General features: G+C 38.9%; 1 protein-coding gene across 1 annotated transcript in view; it reads left to right on the forward strand.

Moving 5' to 3' along the window:
* Positions 1 to 4380: 4380 nt before the first annotated feature.
* LOC109416022 (thioester-containing protein 1 allele R1) overlaps positions 4381 to 19913 on the forward strand; it is a 59354-nt gene continuing 43821 nt past the window's right edge. The window contains exons 1-2 of the mRNA XM_019689989.3: positions 4381 to 4870; positions 4944 to 5481. Of these exons, the coding sequence (XP_019545534.3) occupies positions 4782 to 4870; positions 4944 to 5481 (627 nt within the window). The 5' untranslated portion in view covers positions 4381 to 4781. The remainder of the gene's footprint in view (positions 4871 to 4943; positions 5482 to 19913) is intronic.

Below are 19913 nucleotides of genomic sequence, written 5' to 3' on the forward strand. Positions count from 1 at the left end.
GAAGAAGGTGCATGGTGTTAGTGTACCTACTGTTTTAGTCGTCACCGTTATGAAGTGATACTCGATATTTTGTATGGCTAGGTGCACGAATAGCAAAAAAGGTGCTTGGAATTCAATGTGGTGCCGAAGTCACCATGGTTCACGTGCATGGAATACAGTTTTGGAATACAAAATGCCAAAATGGTGCATGTTTTTTAAATGTGGTGCTGACATCACTAATTAGTTAAAAGATGGTGCGTGAGATCAGCATGGATGCCTAGATGATTCTGTGAACACCATGGGTGTACATGGAATACTAAAAAAATGCATGTGGTGCAATAGCTGCAACCATGAATCAGTGATTCTCAAAATTGCATGGAGATGCAAGGTGCAAGAAATGTAAAAATGATGCATAGAATTTAATGTGGTACGGAAGCCAACATGGATTCGGTACATGGAATACAATTTGGTGTACGATATGCCAAAATGGAGCCTGAAAAATTCAAATGTAAATTAAATGCTTAGATGATATATGAGATGTTCAGGTGGTGCATGGAACTTGAAAAAGCTGCATGCTGTCAGTATACTGCATTTCTAGATTGAGTTTAAAAAAGGGCAAAAGTAACATGAGAGAGTTCTCTTCATCGACTCTCTCTTCTGCAAATTGAAGTGACAAGATGCAAATTCAATCGAACTTTTTAACACTTAGAGTCTAGATTGCATAGCAACCTAACGATTTATGACTTAAAGTGCAACCATACTTGCATCTTGTCAGTTTAATTTGAAGAAAAGAGAGTTGATGAAGAGAACTCTCTCATGTTAGTTTCGCCCTTATTAAATCTCAATCTAGATTTGACGGCAATATACCTCAATTAATCTCAATATGGTGCATGAGATGCTATTAACCTTCGAAGAGTTGCATCTTTCGACGTTCGCACCATATTTCTTAGATATATTTTTTTTGTAGAAGGGGGGGCAAGTGCCCCACCTTGCCCACCGCCCCCCCCCCCTGTGCACGCTAGTGGTGGCCTTCCATTTCTAGGGTGAACTCACCTAGGCATGGTCACATCGCACGCACGCAAGAGAACCGCTACCAGCTCATCGTCATCTAAACCAAGTAGGTTCCGCTCACGGACACTTTCCCCGCATTGTCAAACAAGCATAGGGTGGGTGTACCAATTATGGCACTACCTAAGGAAAGCTATTTATACAAAAATAACGAGAAGACCAACGAATGTCATCAATAAGCTAAAAGACAGCTTAGTTTCTATACTTTACAAGAAAAATATAGAAACAGAGCCTAAACTACTTTTAGTATTGATTACAGCGTGTGTCAATGATAGGAACCGTGTACCAGTTATGGATACATTTTTTAACTTCGGTTCCTTTTCGCACTATTTGCATGCATTCCTTATGGGGTTAGCCATAACTGGTACACTATGGCGAAAAAGGGTGCAAGGAAGCCGAAATTTTAAGGAAAATGATTTATTTCTACCATGATTTGAGGAAAATGTGGAGTTTAAATGAGTGCGACTATCTTTTGTAAACGTGGTCTGTTGTTCACAATTTTTTTCTTGTTGGTTAACATGTTAACAATTTAATGTACGGTATGCCAAAATGGAGCCTATAAAATTCAAATGTGAATAAAATGCTTAGATGACGCGTGAGATGGTGCTTAGATGGTTTTGTGAACATCATGGTGGTGCACGAAATGCAAACAAGCTGCATGCTGTCTGCATGGTGCATTAATATCACCATGATTCTGTTATACTCAATGTAGGTGCACGAATTGCATAAATGGTGCAGGAAACCCAATGTGGCACAGTAATCATCGTGGTCCAGGTACATGGAATGCTATTTTGTATTCGAAATGCGAAAAAGGTGCATGGGATTCATATGTGAACCACATCATAATGGTGCATAAGATGGAAAGGTTTGAAGAAGGTGCATGATGCGAGTGTTCTGCATTAGTCGTCACCGTTATTCAGTGATTATCAACATGATGCATGGTTGGGTGCACGGATTGGTGCATATAATACAGAAAAAAGTATTTTAAGTGATGCTCACGCCATAATGATGCATTAGATGTGTAGATGATATGATAAACGCTGAAATGGTGCTTGAAAAGCTTTGATGTTGCATGAAATTTCATGAAGGTGCATATCAGTATGATGCATTAGATACCTAATTGATTAAAAGACATTGCATGAGATCAGCGTGATATCCTGATATGCGTGGATACCTAGATGATTCTGTGGTCATCAGGATGGTGCATTGAAAGCTTTGAAGAAGGTGCATGGTGTTAGTGTACCTACTGTTTTAGTCGTCACCGTTATGAAGTGATACTCGATATTTTGTATGGCTAGGTGCACGAATAGCAAAAAAGGTGCTTGGAATTCAATGTGGTGCCGAAGTCACCATGGTTCACGTGCATGGAATACAGTTTTGGAATACAAAATGCCAAAATGGTGCATGTTTTTTAAATGTGGTGCTGACATCACTAATTAGTTAAAAGATGGTGCGTGAGATCAGCATGGATGCCTAGATGATTCTGTGAACACCATGGGTGTACATGGAATACTAAAAAAATGCATGTGGTGCAATAGCTGCAACCATGAATCAGTGATTCTCAAAATTGCATGGAGATGCAAGGTGCAAGAAATGTAAAAATGATGCATAGAATTTAATGTGGTACGGAAGCCAACATGGATTCGGTACATGGAATACAATTTGGTGTACGATATGCCAAAATGGAGCCTGAAAAATTCAAATGTAAATTAAATGCTTAGATGATATATGAGATGTTCAGGTGGTGCATGGAACTTGAAAAAGCTGCATGCTGTCAGTATACTGCATTTCTAGATTGAGTTTAAAAAAGGGCAAAAGTAACATGAGAGAGTTCTCTTCATCGACTCTCTCTTCTGCAAATTGAAGTGACAAGATGCAAATTCAATCGAACTTTTTAACACTTAGACGCTAGATTGCATAGCAACCTAACGATTTATGACTTAAAGTGCAACCATACTTGCATCTTGTCAGTTTAATTTGAAGAAAAGAGAGTTGATGAAGAGAACTCTCTCATGTTAGTTTCGCCCTTATTAAATCTCAATCTAGATTTGACGGCAATATACCTCAATTAATCTCAATATGGTGCATGAGATGCTATTAACCTTCGAAGAGTTGCATCTTTCGACGTTCGCACCATATTTCTTAGATATATTTTTTTTGTAGAAGGGGGGGCAAGTGCCCCACCTTGCCCACCGCCCCCCCCCCCCCTGTGCACGCTAGTGGTGGCCTTCCATTTCTAGGGTGAACTCACCTAGGCATGGTCACATCGCACGCACGCAAGAGAACCGCTACCAGCTCATCGTCATCTAAACCAAGTAGGTTCCGCTCACGGACACTTTCCCCGCATTGTCAAACAAGCATAGGGTGGGTGTACCAATTATGGCACTACCTAAGGAAAGCTATTTATACAAAAATAACGAGAAGACCAACGAATGTCATCAATAAGCTAAAAGACAGCTTAGTTTCTATACTTTACAAGAAAAATATAGAAACAGAGCCTAAACTACTTTTAGTATTGATTACAGCGTGTGTCAATGATAGGAACCGTGTACCAGTTATGGATACATTTTTTAACTTCGGTTCCTTTTCGCACTATTTGCATGCATTCCTTATGGGGTTAGCCATAACTGGTACACTATGGCGAAAAAGGGTGCAAGGAAGCCGAAATTTTAAGGAAAATGATTTATTTCTACCATGATTTGAGGAAAATGTGGAGTTTAAATGAGTGCGACTATCTTTTGTAAACGTGGTCTGTTGTTCACAATTTTTTTCTTGTTGGTTAACATCGTTAAAGGGTGAAAATCAACTATGGCGAATAATTGGTACTATAGCCATAATTGGTACACTTACCCTATATTTGTTTTCGCGGCGTTCAACTTCAAATGTTCAATACGCTTTGTTATCCCGGGTAGAGGAAAAAATCTCAATAATATCATATTTTGATATTGAGATCAAAATGTGATATTGGCTTGATTGACATAAGAGATAAAAGATCTAAAAATAATATCTAAAATTTACTCCTGGAACATCATTATCAAATCATATTTAGATCTTGTAAGATCTAGCCAATAGCAACGAGCTATACGTTTGATCTTGAAATATCAAATTTTGATATTGTTCAAATGTTCCAGGAACATTTTTCAAATATTATTTTCAGATCTTTTATCTCTTATATCAATCAAACCAACATCACGTTGTGATCGTCAGTATTTCACATCTACTCGGGATTACGCGTACCGCATTTTGGTTTTGGGTTTCCCTCTCGTTATCAACAAATGCAAAACAGTGCTTGTTACCCAAGTATTGACTTCTGGTGAAATTTCGGCGTTCCATACGGCCAACGTGGCCAACAGCACGCTAAAGTTCTCATCATATCCCCTTCTTCCGTTCGTCACATTTGATCACGATTTTGTGAACCTCCAATCGTTGCTTAATTCAAAGACGCCCCCTAGCCACTCAGCTATGTAGGAAGTTTTGGATTTTGGACATTCTATCAGCCAACGGAATGGTTAAACCAAAAAATTGCAACAGTGTTTTCGCACTAACTGCTCCGATGACCCGGCCATGCTGATATGTGAGGAGAATTTTTTATTGAGATTACGCGGGATTCCCACGAACTGATAGTATTGACTACGTACAAGAAAAATTGCCTACGTTCGACTTTGTTTCTTAGTGTTCTGGCTGATCTCGATACGTTTGGTATTCTGAAGTGCGGATGAATATAGTTTTGACCTATGCCAGTAGAAACTAGTGTAGTTACGATGGGCACGTTGATTGTTCTAGTGTGTAGTGTTTTTGCTATAGCATACTGCCAGGATTCCAGGTAGGTGTTGACAATAGGATACGTCGCAGTGCGTTGTCGATCTAGTAGCAATCCTTGGTTCTCTGTATTTCAGTGTGATCATCTTTGGGCCAAAACACATCCAGCCAAGACTACCTTATACTGTGGCCTTGATCAATCCGCTCAAGTCAGAAGTGAGAATGAATCTCACCTTGGATTGTGAAGGAAATGCTTCTCAGCTTATTAAAACTCTTAAGAAGGAGAGTGTTGCGCGTTACAATTTAAATATTCCTGATGGAATAAGTATTGACAGTGAATGTATCTTTTGGGCCGCCAATGATGGAGGAAATATAATGGTGAAACAAAATGCCGATGTTACCGTTGCTAAAAAGACACTATCGATATTTATCCTTACCGACAAACCCATCTACAAACCTGGTGATATAGTGAAATTTCGGGTGGTCGTCCTCGATTTGGCGACAAAGCCAGTTAATCATATCGACAGTATCCAGATCGATTTGGAAAACAGCAATGGGGAATCAAGGAGGCAGTGGACTCGAGCTGTGCTTTACAAAGGAATATTCGAAGCCGCTCACAGGTTGTCGTCGACTCCGGAAGTGGGCAGTTGGACCATTAAGGTCACTGCAAAAGATGTAAGCCTTACTGCTACGATTTAAGTATGCAATTAAATCATTTTCCTCTTCCTCCTGGCGTAACGTCCCAGCAGGGATGAAGCATGTTTTTAGCTTAGTGTTATGTTAGTATTTCCTTACATTTCGCTCTGAGCATTCATTTTCATTCTACTCCGTATTGGGCAATTAGGCTTTCGTGGCAATGATGATAATCGATATTCATTCCAAGTTTTTCCGTGACCAAGTAGGGATCCCACATAAAACTCACTGGAGCAGTTCGCAATTGGAAAATAAGGATACTCTTGCATAGTGTTTTGTAGAACATTCTTAAGGACAAACGTCTTGAAATCCCGCTTCAACAGTGCTTCAGAGCTTCAGGCACACAAATCTCAAGAAGCAAGCTTCAAACAGCAGTGTATTTTTTTTGTTTTTGCACTAAGGTGGCCCATACTTATATGAAAATCAAAAATTCTGAAAAATGCCAAGTCTTACCTACTGAATCAGTTATTTTAGTCTCCCAGAAGCTACGTTCAAAATTTGAGCAAAATCGACAAAGAAAAGGGGGCGCTCAACAAGCTTAAAGTTTGTATGGGAAATCGTGGCCATATGTATGCAGAAATCTTAAGTTTTCAAATTTTGCCGCTAGGTGGCGCTGTAAGCGTTAAATATTCGAACCCTTCGGTATTTTTGTAGGTTACTATATGCCAAACAACTTTGTCGAATACCGCAAAGTGATAGAACGTCTGTGAAAAAAGTTATACACTAGGTAAAGTGAGGTGAAACATTATTGATATTTTTCCAGTACATGTAAAGGAATAATATCAATAATGAAATCTCAATACTTTGCCTCCCTTTGCCTAGGGTATAACATTTTTCATAGACGTTGGATCACTTTGCGGTCCTCGACAAAGTTGCTTGGCCTATAGTCACCTACAAAATTACCAAAGGGTTTGAATATTTAACGCCTACAGCGCCATCTAGCGGCAAAATTCGAAAACTTAAGATTTCTGCATACATTTGGCTACGATTTCCCATACAAATTTTAAGCTTGTTGAGCGCCCCCTTAGGCTTTATTGATTTTGCTCAAATTTTGAACGTAGCTTCTGGGAGTCCAAAACAACTGATTAAGGAGGTAAGACTTGGCAATTTCAAATATTTTGTTTTTCATATAGGTGTGGGCCACCCTATTTTGCACACTTGTAAAAGACCTAAAAACCTAAAACCAACTAAACTCGTTTTAAGCTTATTACTTTCTTCCGCTTGCCTAATTCGTTTTAATTTATTTGTGGAGAAATAGTTTATTTTTTCTTTCTCCTTAGTTTTATTTCTCCCTTGACTTATTCCCTACTTTCGATATTGCTTTTAAAACTGAAAATTTTCGTTGCTTCGCTGAACAACATGACGTTTTCTTCCAGCGAAGGCTTAAGAGATAAGGATTTCAGGATGTTTCAGAGCGTTTTCGGCGGGATTCAGAGGGGTTACGGAAGCGTTACGGAGGAGTTTTAGGGAGTTTCTGAGCTTTTCAGGTGCGTTACATGGGGTTTGAGAGGGTTTTAGGGGGATCTTTGAGGCGTTTCAGGAAGTTGCAGAGGATTTTCAGAGACCACATCCCAAAGCCCTTTGAAACGCCCCTGAAATGCTATCATACGCCACTAAAATCATTAGGAACACCCTTAAAATGCTCCTAAAATTCTTTGAAATTACTCTGAAATGACGTGAATCGCCCCTCAAACCCCTTCCCGACTAGATGGACATTACAAAATTATAACAAGCTGTGTTATTTTGTTACAATAATTTTTTATAACAAGGGTTGTTATAAAACATGTACCGTTAGTAGTTAAAATAACAAAAATTCTAACAAATTTCCCACTGAAAAGAACAAAAATGTAATAACTTGTGTTATGATCATAACAAAAATATTACAAAGCTTGTTCCATGAAATATGATAGAATTTAACAAAATTATAACAAATTGTGTTATAATTCCCTTGACACCTATTAGGGTAAAAACTATTTTTTACTCATTTTTGGGTAAATATTTTTAAGTGTGTTATTCTATTTTTAGAAAAAGTAAGTAACATAAAAAAATAGTTTCCAGAACGTTATAAAATTTTTGGATCCAAACGGGATTTGAACCGATGAGACACCTTTCATCGGTAGAAATCTGGAGCTTCTACCAATGAGGCCATCACGGCTCTTGAAGAGGGTGGTGATAGAAGCTTTACTGGTTCTGCGTATTGCCAGTTTCGTCATTCAAATCCTTGTATGTCAGACGTACACGCGAGGGGTAGTATGACGTCACATTGGGCTCGTTGACACATAAAAGACTTGATTTGTCGTGAGAGATTTTGTTTTAATCGATCACAATTATATCATATGCAGATATGAAAACAACTTTAGATATAATTTAGTTATGTTCAAAATTTTATTTTATTTTAAGCAATGAAATTAAATCCATCACATAAGCGGTCATCAAGTATACTGTCACGTTTGGAGGAGGCAGCGAGGGTTGAAAATTTCCAATTTTAGCGTTGCGTACTTAATCCTTCAGGACGCGCGCTGGTGGAAAAAGTACAACACCAAAAAACCTGAAAGGTTAATGGATGCTCCCTAAGGTCGAAGTAAAATTGGCAGAATAAACAAATTCCATGATTAAATCGAGCAATATAGAGGGCATTTTTTAATGATAATAATTATTCAATTCCTCATACTGTTTTGGTATTTCCCGTAATCGATCTCATGTTTTCGTGTGTAAAGACACGTCATTTGTGTAAAATTCAAGTCAAAAGTATTGGAAGTTCCATGTAACGGAAAAAATGCTCATCTGGACGGAAATTACACCACATGCAATATCCATCGGGTGACTTTGGGTATTATCAGCTGGTTGGTTATCTTCATAACGAGGGTTTTGTCAGCCATCCCGATCAGAAAGGCATAACAAAATTATAACCGATTAAGTTATTTATTTCAAAGATTTTTCATAACAGATTGAGTTATAAAATTCGCCGGTTAGGTGTTAAAATAACAAAAATTATAACTGAAATTGCTCTAGTCATAATATAATTATAACAGGTCTTGATACAATTATAACAAGCTTATAACAAAATGAGATATAAAAAATCAATCAAATTATATCACATGTTATAAATATATTGGGTAAAAATTAAATAGTGTAAAAATTAACTCATTTTTCGTAATCAATTTTTAGAGTGAAATTTTATTTTTAGTAAAAAGTTACTGGGATCAAAAAACTTCTCCACATAGTATACATAAATCCCAGGGATTCGAACCTACGACGGCTAGAATCTAGAACAGGAGCTCGTCGTTTTTACCAGTGAGGCCATCACAGCACTTGAAGTGAGGGGCGATATATGCTGAAATGGTTCTTCATATTGGTAGCTCCTCTATAAATAGACTCGCTGATCCAACTTACCGGAGAGGGAAAGTATGACGTCATCATACCCAGTTATGACGTCACCATGCACGTTACTACAGCCCATTTAGTCCCTCAGCTTCAATGTCGTGTGCGCTCGTTGTGCACTAGAGCCAGCGTTCACTACTTCGGAGCTGGAGCCCACAACGCTGTACCTACGCGAATGGACGTCACACGAAACTGTTTTAAAACAGTTGATAGCAATTATATCTTCGTGTTATTAACTAAGTTGAACAGATAGCTAATGACTTTCGAATAGTGAAAAGTGTGTAACTAAGCACTAGTTGCGCCAGCGTTTATTTAAATGTTTAAAGCGTTTTGTGGCATGTTTTATTTCATTATTTTTAATTAATGATATTCCTTCTGCAAAGTTCTTCAGTAGTATTATGGCGCTTAAGTGGTGAATGTTTCAGTAGCAATATCCACCGCAAATTCTTGCAGGAATATTTCTTTGGAGAGGAATTTATGAAGGAATTTTTAAAAGGATAGAAAAAAGCATTTCCATAATGAGTCATTGGTGTAATTGTCGATAAAATTTGTAGAGAAACCTTTTGATAAATACTTGAAGTAATTTGTTTTCGAACACAGAGCGTTCAGGAAATCCACTTCGTTTCGCTGTTGAACTGAATATTTTATTAACTTTAACAAAACAACTTTACTTCATTTGCTAGTACATAACTATTTCGATCGGCAGATATGCATACACAGTTTATCTATGCGGAAAAAAGCTGTAGTTAATTGTAGTGATATTCACAGCAGAGACTGAGTGACCACATACTAAGAAATTTCGAAGAAATTGGAATTGGATTGAAATATTTAACTTTAAAACTAGAACTTAATTAATTACTGAGATCCTTCAGAATTTCTGATGGATTTTCCCTGATGGAGAATCCTTTAAGGAATGCATAGGCTGAAGTAATTTGCTAAGAATGTCTTAAAGAATCTCCCTTTTGGATTCTCTGAAGAAATTCTCAAGGGAAGAAATGTATGTTGGGTTTAAATCTTAAGTTAAACCTTGCGGGAAATCCCTATCAAGAATGATCTGTATACTGTACAATTGAATTCATATTAGTAGTTTAAGTTGAGAGCTCCGACAGATCAAAGGTGACGTAATCTGGTCGGTGAAATATAATTGGTGAAATGGTTTCGTGTTCCATGATCAGAGATGATGGTTCATAGGAGTGGTTTACTTGGGATCTCAACATGTATATGAACTAATCTTCCAACAAATCCTTGGGGCAAAGTTCTTTGAAGAATTCAAAAAGGTGGTCATGGAAAAGTCATGGAGGAATTGTTGAAGAATTGAAGGATTTCCAGGAAGAATACGTGGAGGAATTTCTTATGGATTTTTTGCAGAAATTCCTGGAGGAAACCTTTAAAAATTTTTGGAAAAAATCTCTAGAGGAACTCCTTGGAGGAATTACAGTAGGAATATTTAAAGTATTTTTTTTTATAGGAATCATAGGAAGCCTTTCTTGAGAAATTCTTGGAGAAGTAGCTGAAGAATTCTCCAACCACAATTTCTAGAGGAACTCTAGGGGAAATCTATTTAAGAACTTTTAGAGAAATATTTGAATATTTGACTGGACAATCGTCAGTAAGAATTCATGTAGGAATCGTTGAGAAAACTCTCGGAGAGATCTCTGGAAGAACTTCTAGTGAGCTCCCTAGAAGACCTACAAGAGAAATACTTTTAATATCTCTAGAAATATTCCCTGAAAGTTCTCCGTAGCCATCCATAATAAACATTCAACCTGTAAGACATGTTCACAATCCTGTAAACAAATGTAAACGCCACAGTTCAATTACATATAACATTTTCCACTTGAGAGCCAAGGACTTCTCGACAACTTCGCTGATGAGTGATGATCCGAACTTCCTAGGACAGCAGAATAATGAGATTTAACATATCAAATAGCTCGTAGTAGTGAAATTGTGCATACAATTTTACACCATTCGAGAATTTCAAGAATCATGAACAACTTTGCTGAACATACGAACTGTGCAGGTGATTTGGATCATGATAAGAAACATTTAAAATTACCCAATATCATCACGTAATGGTGGAGTTGCTTACCTCATTTTCCACCTTCCAAAGTCATAAGCTTTGGGGCCGTCCATATACCACGTGGACAACTTGGAGGGGGGAGGGGGTTCAAGAAAAGTCCACGCTTGTCCACGGAGAGGGGGGGAGGGGATTCGTCAAATGTCCACGTGGACAACATTGACATAAGAATTAAGAAACAAAGATTTACAAACGAAACATTATTGATGAGATATTCTTCCATAACAGTTCTTTACATTTTATTTTATTATACATGTTTTTTTTTATTGGACGTGACTTCTCCAAGGAAAAAAATCATGGCATTGACTCATCGACTAATTTGTTTTAAATTATGACAACTTCTAATTACTTACTTTTTTCATCGAGGAATAATCTGGAGATTTAAAATGGAGTGTACACCATGCAAATGCTGGTGTTTCAATCAGAAAACTTTCATTGAGGTTCTTTGTGAATTTCTCGAAGTTTCATATCAAATTTTGTAAACTACTTCGAAGTTTCAAAATACATGTGAAGATTTGCAGGCTTATCTCAAACGCTTTTTTGGAGCTTCCTTTAAAATATAAAATGTTTCTAAAGGATATTGAGGTCTTAATTTCAGCAATATAATTTAGTTTCGACTATTCTTTATGCATTTTTGAAAAGTTGCTGTAATTTTGGTTTTTGTAAGATACTGAGAAATATGATTTTATTTCAACACAAATTTAAGAAAAAAATTACTTTGTCTTAACAAAACAAAACATTTTAAAAAACGCCGTCTTCAACCAGTGATTGCACAGACTGAGCAACCTCTTACATTAAGTGATGGACATCACACGAAACACCCAATGATCCAGTGGGGAATTTTCCGTTTGACGACAAATTTTCACCGACTGGAGCGGGAATGGAACCCACACTCCAACAAACATAAAGCTCAATTAAAACCAATGTTGAAAACTTGTAGCTACCTATTTTGTGCCTCTTTGAGAAAGACTTTAAAATGAAGTCACTCAAAAAGTTTTCTTACTGTATGTTTTTTTGTAAAAAAAAAAAAATAGTAATTTGTTTGTATTTTATATAAAGCTATAGAATATATGTTATTCATAAAATTATTTATTATATTTAAGGCAATGTTTACGAAGAAAAAAGAAAACATTTAAAAAAACTTTTTAAATTGACTTTTCCGTTTATTTTAGAAATATAAAAAAAAAAACATTTTTTCGCATGTCCACGTGGACATTGGTGGAGGGGGGTAGGGGTCAATGAAAAGTCCACGCTTGTCCACGGGGAGGGGGGAGGGGGTAAAAAATCATGAATTTTCTGTCCACGTGGTGTATGGACGGCCCCTTTCTGTACAAATGTGATGAGACATGAGATTTTTTGGTAGTTCATATAATAAAAGATATCAACAATTGTGTATTTTCTAAACACAATGGCGCCATACAGCGGTTAATTTTCGCACTAAACATTACCAAAAAAAATATTAATTAGTTACACATTGCATTTTAAAAAATATTACTGAGTTTGTTATAATGTTGATATAATGATGATTAAAATCACATATTCATTTATTGTAACTGACTTTGTTAGAACCTTGAAATGATACAAACTAGTTTTCGTACCGATTCCAACAAATATATCTAAATATAACAAACCTTGATATAGATATCAACCGTTAATATAATTATGTTATGTTTTTGTTATGGCTTTCTGATCGGGATATTGCCTTAAACTTGCTCACACAGAAAAAATGACGCTTGTTTAAAATAATGAAACGTATGGTTGATTATCAAACAGGGAATTCAGGTATTTCGAAGTCATATTTATTTGTTCTTTCTTAGAGTTTATCGATAAAAACAACCAATTACCATCATTCGATATACGAACGTTAGATATTTCATTTGTTTCTACAATATAAAGTTCACAATCTTCCTATAACTTTCAAATTGTTCGTCCAATCAAGTGAGTGTTAAAGAGAAAGTTTGTGGGATAAAAAATGTGTTGGAATTAACATAGTGTTGTTGATGGAGCATCACAAATAACTTATGAAAAGGCCCCATTTTTTACATATTGAGAGAATCATGAAATTAACTTCCAAATATCTATGAAACGGTTACTTTTAGTAAGATAATCATTAACGGCATTACGATACGAAATTTTTGGTGGAACCATATTCTGGCATTGAAACATATCTTTTTATCGACCAAAAGCAATTTAAAAAAACCCCTCAAAATTATTATTAGAAAAGTTTTTTTAATAATGTATGCTCCATGTTTCATTTTGTCACCAGAACACCTTATTTTCCTTCAAAATTATACACGGTAAAAGAATGACGTATTTTGAGAATATGAGTTTTTGTGTTAAAATATGTTTTTTTTTTTGAGTGAAAAATGTTTTTTTTTCTGTGTTTATTTTTTCACTTGGTTTCCTTACCATTCCTTTTCAGACACTTTTTCTCTAATATGAATGGTTTCCGAGTTACAGTTTTCAAGAACATTCATGTCAAAAACATATACGCACTTCTCAAAAGTTACTCTAGATACCAAACGATCTTTTCTCACGTCACAACACAAACACTTATACTATTGTTATGCTGAATACGTTAGCTAAGTTTCGCCCGAAACCGAGATATTAAAGTGTTGTCGTATACCGACTTCGCGCAGATTCGCTGTATAGTGGTTTCACTTTTACACGACTTTCTCTACGCGGCTTTTCCACAGTTTGGAAGTTACGCGTAGTTCATTAGAGAAGATTTTTATTTCCTGTTAGCCTTTTTTTCCGCCGGCCCTCCAATGTCTTCTAAAGAACGCTACAAAGCGCTGCAACATTACAAAATGAACTGTATAAAAGCAGCTTTTTTGATAGTTGGATTTTTATTCGATTGGCACATCTTCCAACAACTATTCCGGATGTGGATTAGAGTGCAATAAAAGAATCCCAAAAAAATAGAAAACAAATAGTGAACCTACCTGTGAAGCATTTGATTCGCAGCTATATAGTTTGTTTTGATAATAATGTTTGAATCCGACAAGTCATGTTGATATCCCAACAGTTTTTTTTTACTACAGATTCTAGCTGTGATGATATCGCATATCGATAGCTTCAAAACACTACTTGTTTGTGAATTTGGAAGGTTAAAACTAAATGATAACAAGTTCTGTTATATTTTTCATAACAAATATGACGCCGTCCACAAATTACGTAACGCTCAAGGGAGAGGGGGAAGTACAATCGAGCGATACGGTCAATACAAAAACTTTAGGACTATCATACTAAAAAGCGTGTTGGAAGAGGAAGGGGTATTAAAACATGACGATTTTAGCGTTGTGTTATAAATGAAAGCTACCCATGTTATACGTTTTGATTTCAACATTTTCTCTCGAGTGGTCAATATTACAAAAACTATCAAACTTGTTTGCGTCAATACAAAAAATCTAACAAATTTAGAAATTATTATATTACAAAAATCATAGCAAATATTATAATAAATCTGTTACGAAATTATGTTATAGGCAATTATTTTAATACGCATAATGTAACACATTTCGTTACATACCTGTTTGAATAAATAATACAAGTTATGTTATAGTTTTGTTTCTTAAATAATAACAAATTGTGTTACAATTTTGTTATGGTCATTCAAAAATGAGAATCCTTACAACAAAGTTATATCAAATTATGTTATTTTTAACAACAATTGTTATAATTTTGTTAGTATCTTGTTAGGTGCTTCTGGTCGGGTTGTTATGCCCTTTGAAGGCTCCTAAGGTCCCTTGAATTGCCCTTAAAGCACCTTGAATCGTCCCTGAAACCTCCTAAATTGTATTGAAATGCCCCTGAATTTCGCGTAATCCCATGAAAACGATATCAAAACTTGACTGAACGCCCTTAAAAGGCATCCTCTGAAACAACCCCCTGAAACGCCCCTGAAGCTCCTTGGAACCCTCTTTTCTGGGCTTTCAGGGAACTTTATGGAAACCCCCTTGGCCCCACCTCAAATGCCCAGGAGCAAGACCTGTTCTCACGAACTAGATTCCCTCATTAAAGCCCAAACTTAATTTATGCACACATTTCCCTCATTTTATGCCTTTTTTGATTCATGCACATTTTTAATTTATGCACCCCCAGCCATGTGCATAAATAGTCCATTTTACGTGCCGATTTTATGAATGAATTTTGATAGGAGGTAGCGTCCAATAACCCGCGAAAATCAATATCATCATCAACATTGTTGTCACTTCGTAAAATGCACAGCAAAAAATCTGTCAACAATAACTTTATACACATGTATTTTCAGCAAAAAGCTCTAGTGTCGACTCTCCATGTCTCGATGTTCTACATCTCGATATCTCTCCCTATCTCGATGGTTTGATTGGTCCCTCCAACCTGCATATATCTCGAGCAGAAGAAAATATCAACAGCATAATAAAATATGTTTTTTTTTTGACTTAATAACTGAATAATGGAATCAGTAATTTTTATCATTCGAGTAATCGGGCTACGTGGTATATCAACACGCGCGCGCTTCTCATAGTTATTTTTTCGAGTTTTCGGCGAGTAACCTTTTCTTTAAATCACCAAATTGGTGACTACGGGATCGTCTTCGCGAGTGCTTTCATAAACATAGTGAAGTTTTGCTGAATCACTTCGTGCCTATCGATAAAACTAAATTAAAGTTTAGTGCAACGAGCATACGGTGGTGCTACAAACAATAACACTACCAATACAAGCATCGCGGCAACTGCGTGGATCGTGTGAATTACCTGCAGTGTCCCGAACGAAAGTTGGTGTTAAAACATAATATAATTTAGCTCAGCTTGTGTAGTTAATAAAAGTGAAACTCCAAAGTGGATCCGAAAAAGTGGTGCAATAATCCGGTCAAATGACCGGTAAACCTCCCGCCCCCCCGAAGGGGCCACCAGATAATCCACCCGGATACCATGGCTGCGGAAGAACTCCGGAATGGATGCGACAGAAGGACGATATGGGTCAAACGGCAGTTTTAGTGCTACGGTGCAAAATCGACGACGACGGGACAACCACGAAGAGAGAAGTACGGCTCCCAGAACCATTCATCATCGGATCATCAGTCCAAGTAGCTATTGGAGAGAAAGAAGCCCGAAGTGTAGCTGCATCTCGAGAAGGTCGTGGGTCACGTTATCTCCTACGCACCAGCTCCAGGAGCATTGTTGACAAGCTGACTAAACTAACGGAGCTTATCGACGGCACGCAGATAGAAATCTTTCTGCACCCGACACTCAATACGGTTCAGGGTCTTGTTTTCGAACCAGACTCTATAGATACTGACGAGAAGGTAATCGAAAAAAATCTGAGGTCTGAAGGAGTACAAGCAGTACGACGAATTAAAAAGCGCGTAAATGGCAAACTGCAAAATACACCTCTGTTGGTCTTGTCATTTAGCGGAACTGTTCTACCTAGCTACGTTTTCTTCGGATTACTGCGGATCTCTGTGAAGCAGTACTACCCTTCACCTATGCTCTGTTTCAAATGCGGAATGTACGGCCATTCACAAAAAATGTGCCAACAGCCAGGTATCTGTTTGCGATGCTCGCAACCGTTGCACGTGGCCGATGGAGAGCAATGCAACAATACGCCCTATTGCTTTCACTGCAAGAACGGGCATTCTGTTAAGTCACGAGACTGTGCTAAATTCAAGGAGGAGGACAAAATAGTGCATCTGAAAGTCGACCAAGGTATCTCGTACACCGAAGCAAGACGTCGGTACAACGATGACAATAAGCGAGAAACCATCGCTCGCATCATTCAAGACCAACTAAAACAGGAGATTGCCACCAAAGATCAACTGATAGCATCGCTACAACAACAAGTTGCTACCTTAGCAAAAGAACTCGAGTCGCTGAAATCATCGCTCAACCTTCGAACGCCGTGTGAGTCCCCTGCTGCATCGAATGTACAAAGATCATCAAAGCACCACTCATCGCAAAAACCACCAGCCACTACCACCCAGTCAATCCCGACTACAAAGCATACCGAAACCCGTGAATCGAGAAAAGACGGTGCCTTCTTGGAGCCACCGCTTGATAAAGCCGACCACATTCGCGTCCTTAGATCTGGTATCGTCCGTAGTCGAAGCCGAAGTGGTAAACGTCAAAGCGAAACTTCGCCACACGACACAAACAGCAGCAGAGGTAAACGTTCGCTGACTCAGCCCACAGCAAGCCAGAACACAATCGACATAGACGAATAATGGCTGCCCACACCCTAAGAGAACTAACGCAAAGTTTTGATACTGACCCAGCTACCGACCCTGACATGACAACGGAAGAACGAAGCATACCAAATAACACAAGCCTTGACCCCCGCAATACCCAAGCTGGACCTGTCCCTGGACATCGATTATACACTACGCCAAATGATCGCGAGCGGTTTGAAGGAGGGGAATGTGCAGTACCCCCTTCACTTCCAAAAGAGGAAGCGTGGCTGTTGAGTGAGGAGATCCGGGACGCATTCCTCCAACCTGTTGATCACCAAACTCCCAGCCCGGCCGCTTTGCCACCTACAGTACTATCCAACTCTGAAGAATACGACAGATATAGAAACATAAACTGTGTTTCTTCGCGCAGCAGAGCAGTATATGATTCGCCAAGTGCGAGGCCTCACACGTCGACCCTGACCAGGGATGTCCCGGATCACTCCGATGAGCCTCTGGCGGCAGTCGGCGTGTGCAACTCCAGCTCCCCGGCAAGTATCACTAAACATTTGTTTAACAAAACCCAGTCAAATTCCTCAAGCGCTTTCTACAACTTAGGCCCATACATCGGCGACACAAATCCCCGCACCTCTGCCTCAACAATCGGACGTTCTCGACGAGGGGAGGGAGAGCGTGTAGTAACCTCCCCCCTCCCAAACCCGGGAGTGGATGTCCGGGGGGAAAGGAATGGGGCCAGTCACGAGCGCCTTACATTCCTTCCATCCTCCTGGAATCCAGTCGAGTTGGCCGAAAACCGCACCGAGAGACTGACGGAAACCCGAAACCAACAACCGCTAACAACACCCGTGCGACTAAACGTATCAACTACAAGATCAACCTCTATGTCATCCAGTGTCTCCAACAACGGAAGAGTAATGCTTTCGCCAGCCTTCGCCATACAGTGGAACGTATGCGGTCTACGATCGCACCTTAACGAACTGCAAATCCTGACATCGAAATACCGTCCAGCTGTGATCTGCGTACAGGAAACGAACTTGGATTACCGCAAATCAGTGGAAGGGCTCCTTGGATCAAATTACCAGCTATTCGTCAGTAAGGGATCTGCACATGGTAGACAAGGTGCTGGTCTCGCCATCAGATGTGGAACTCCCTTCCAACGAATTTCAATACAATCCGATGTACAAGCTGTTGCGGTACAACTTTTTGTGCCTGTGAAGATTACTGTCGTCTCATTATACCTACCTCCGAAGGATAAGGAGGCTACGAGGCTACTTGCAGAACTACTACAAGAAATACCCAAGCCTGCCCTACTTCTGGGAGACCTCAATGCACACCATACAGCATGGGGTAGCAGGATATGTGCTTCTTCTTCCGAAGCTAAGAAAAGGGGAGACCAAATCCTAGAACTTGCTGTCGACAACGATATGGTGGTTCTCAACGATGGCTCTCACACCAGAATTGATCCAGCTACTGGGAACTCGCAAGCTCTGGATATATCCATATGCTCTTCATCTGCTGCCGCCAAATTCACGTGGAGCACAGAAGCGGACTGCTCGGACAGTGATCATCTACCCATAATAATCAACACACCAAGCTATTCGGATGAAACACGTCATCGAAAAAGATGGATATTTGACCAAGCCAACTGGAATCTCTTCGAAGATCTCACAAGGACAACCCTGTATCCAGGACACTCACTGTCAGTACAAGAGTTCACTGACAAAATCATCTCTGCCGCGGAATCTAGCATTCCGCGAACTTCTGACAAAAACGGGCCAAAGTCAGTAGTATGGTGGAACGAAAATGTAAAAGCGGCTGTTAAACTTAGACGTAAATGTCTCCGCGCTCTTCGCCGGCTCGATGCTGAAAACCCTAATAGAGCAGTGGCACTTGAACAATTCCACAAGGCGCGTTCGGCATGCCGGAAGCAAATCAACGAAGCAAAGATGAGTTGTTGGGAAGATTTCGTTGAAAGCATCTGCCCATCGAGCCAATCAAGTCAAATCTGGAACAAAATCAACAGGCTCCAAGGGAAAAGAAAAAGCTCTACAATCACGCTTAATCTTTCAGAAGGAATGACCAACGATGGTCAAAAAGTAGCAGAAGCCCTAGCGGATGAATACGAAAGCAAATCCTCCAACTCAAATTACCCTGAAAAGTTCCGGAAACAGCACTGTAAGGATAATAAGCCGTCCACTAGAAATCAACGCCCAAATCTGTACAAGCGCTATAATGTAGATTTTTCAGTGGAAGAGCTCATGTGGGCTCTAGATCGAAGAGGAGGATGTTCAACCGGAGCAGATAACATAAGTTACATAATGCTGCAGCGTCTCCCATTTACTTCGAAAATCGCGCTTCTAGAACTGTTCAATCGAATTTGGAGTAACGGAATTTACCCAGCTATATGGAAATTAGGAACAGTAATACCCATACCGAAGCCTGAAGCAAATCGAAGTAAACCAGAGGGCTATAGACCCATAACATTACTCAGTTGTCTAGGAAAACTATTTGAAAGAATGGTTAACCGCCGCCTTGTCACTGAACTGGAGACTACAGGAAAGTTAGATCCACGACAGCATGCCTTCAGAGCAGGTAAAGGTGTCGACACACATCTCGCCAGATTAGAATCCCTCCTTCAACTTGGACAGGATGACCACGCGGAAATAGTTGCCCTTGACATTGCCAAGGCATACGACACAACTTGGAGACCCGGAATTCTGCGTAACCTCACGAACTGGAAGATAACAGGTCGGATAATGAACATGGTCTCCAGTTTCTTATCCGATA

Source organism: Aedes albopictus, chromosome 3 (genome assembly GCF_035046485.1).
Source record: "Aedes albopictus strain Foshan chromosome 3, AalbF5, whole genome shotgun sequence".
Lineage (NCBI taxonomy): Eukaryota > Metazoa > Arthropoda > Insecta > Diptera > Culicidae > Aedes > Aedes albopictus.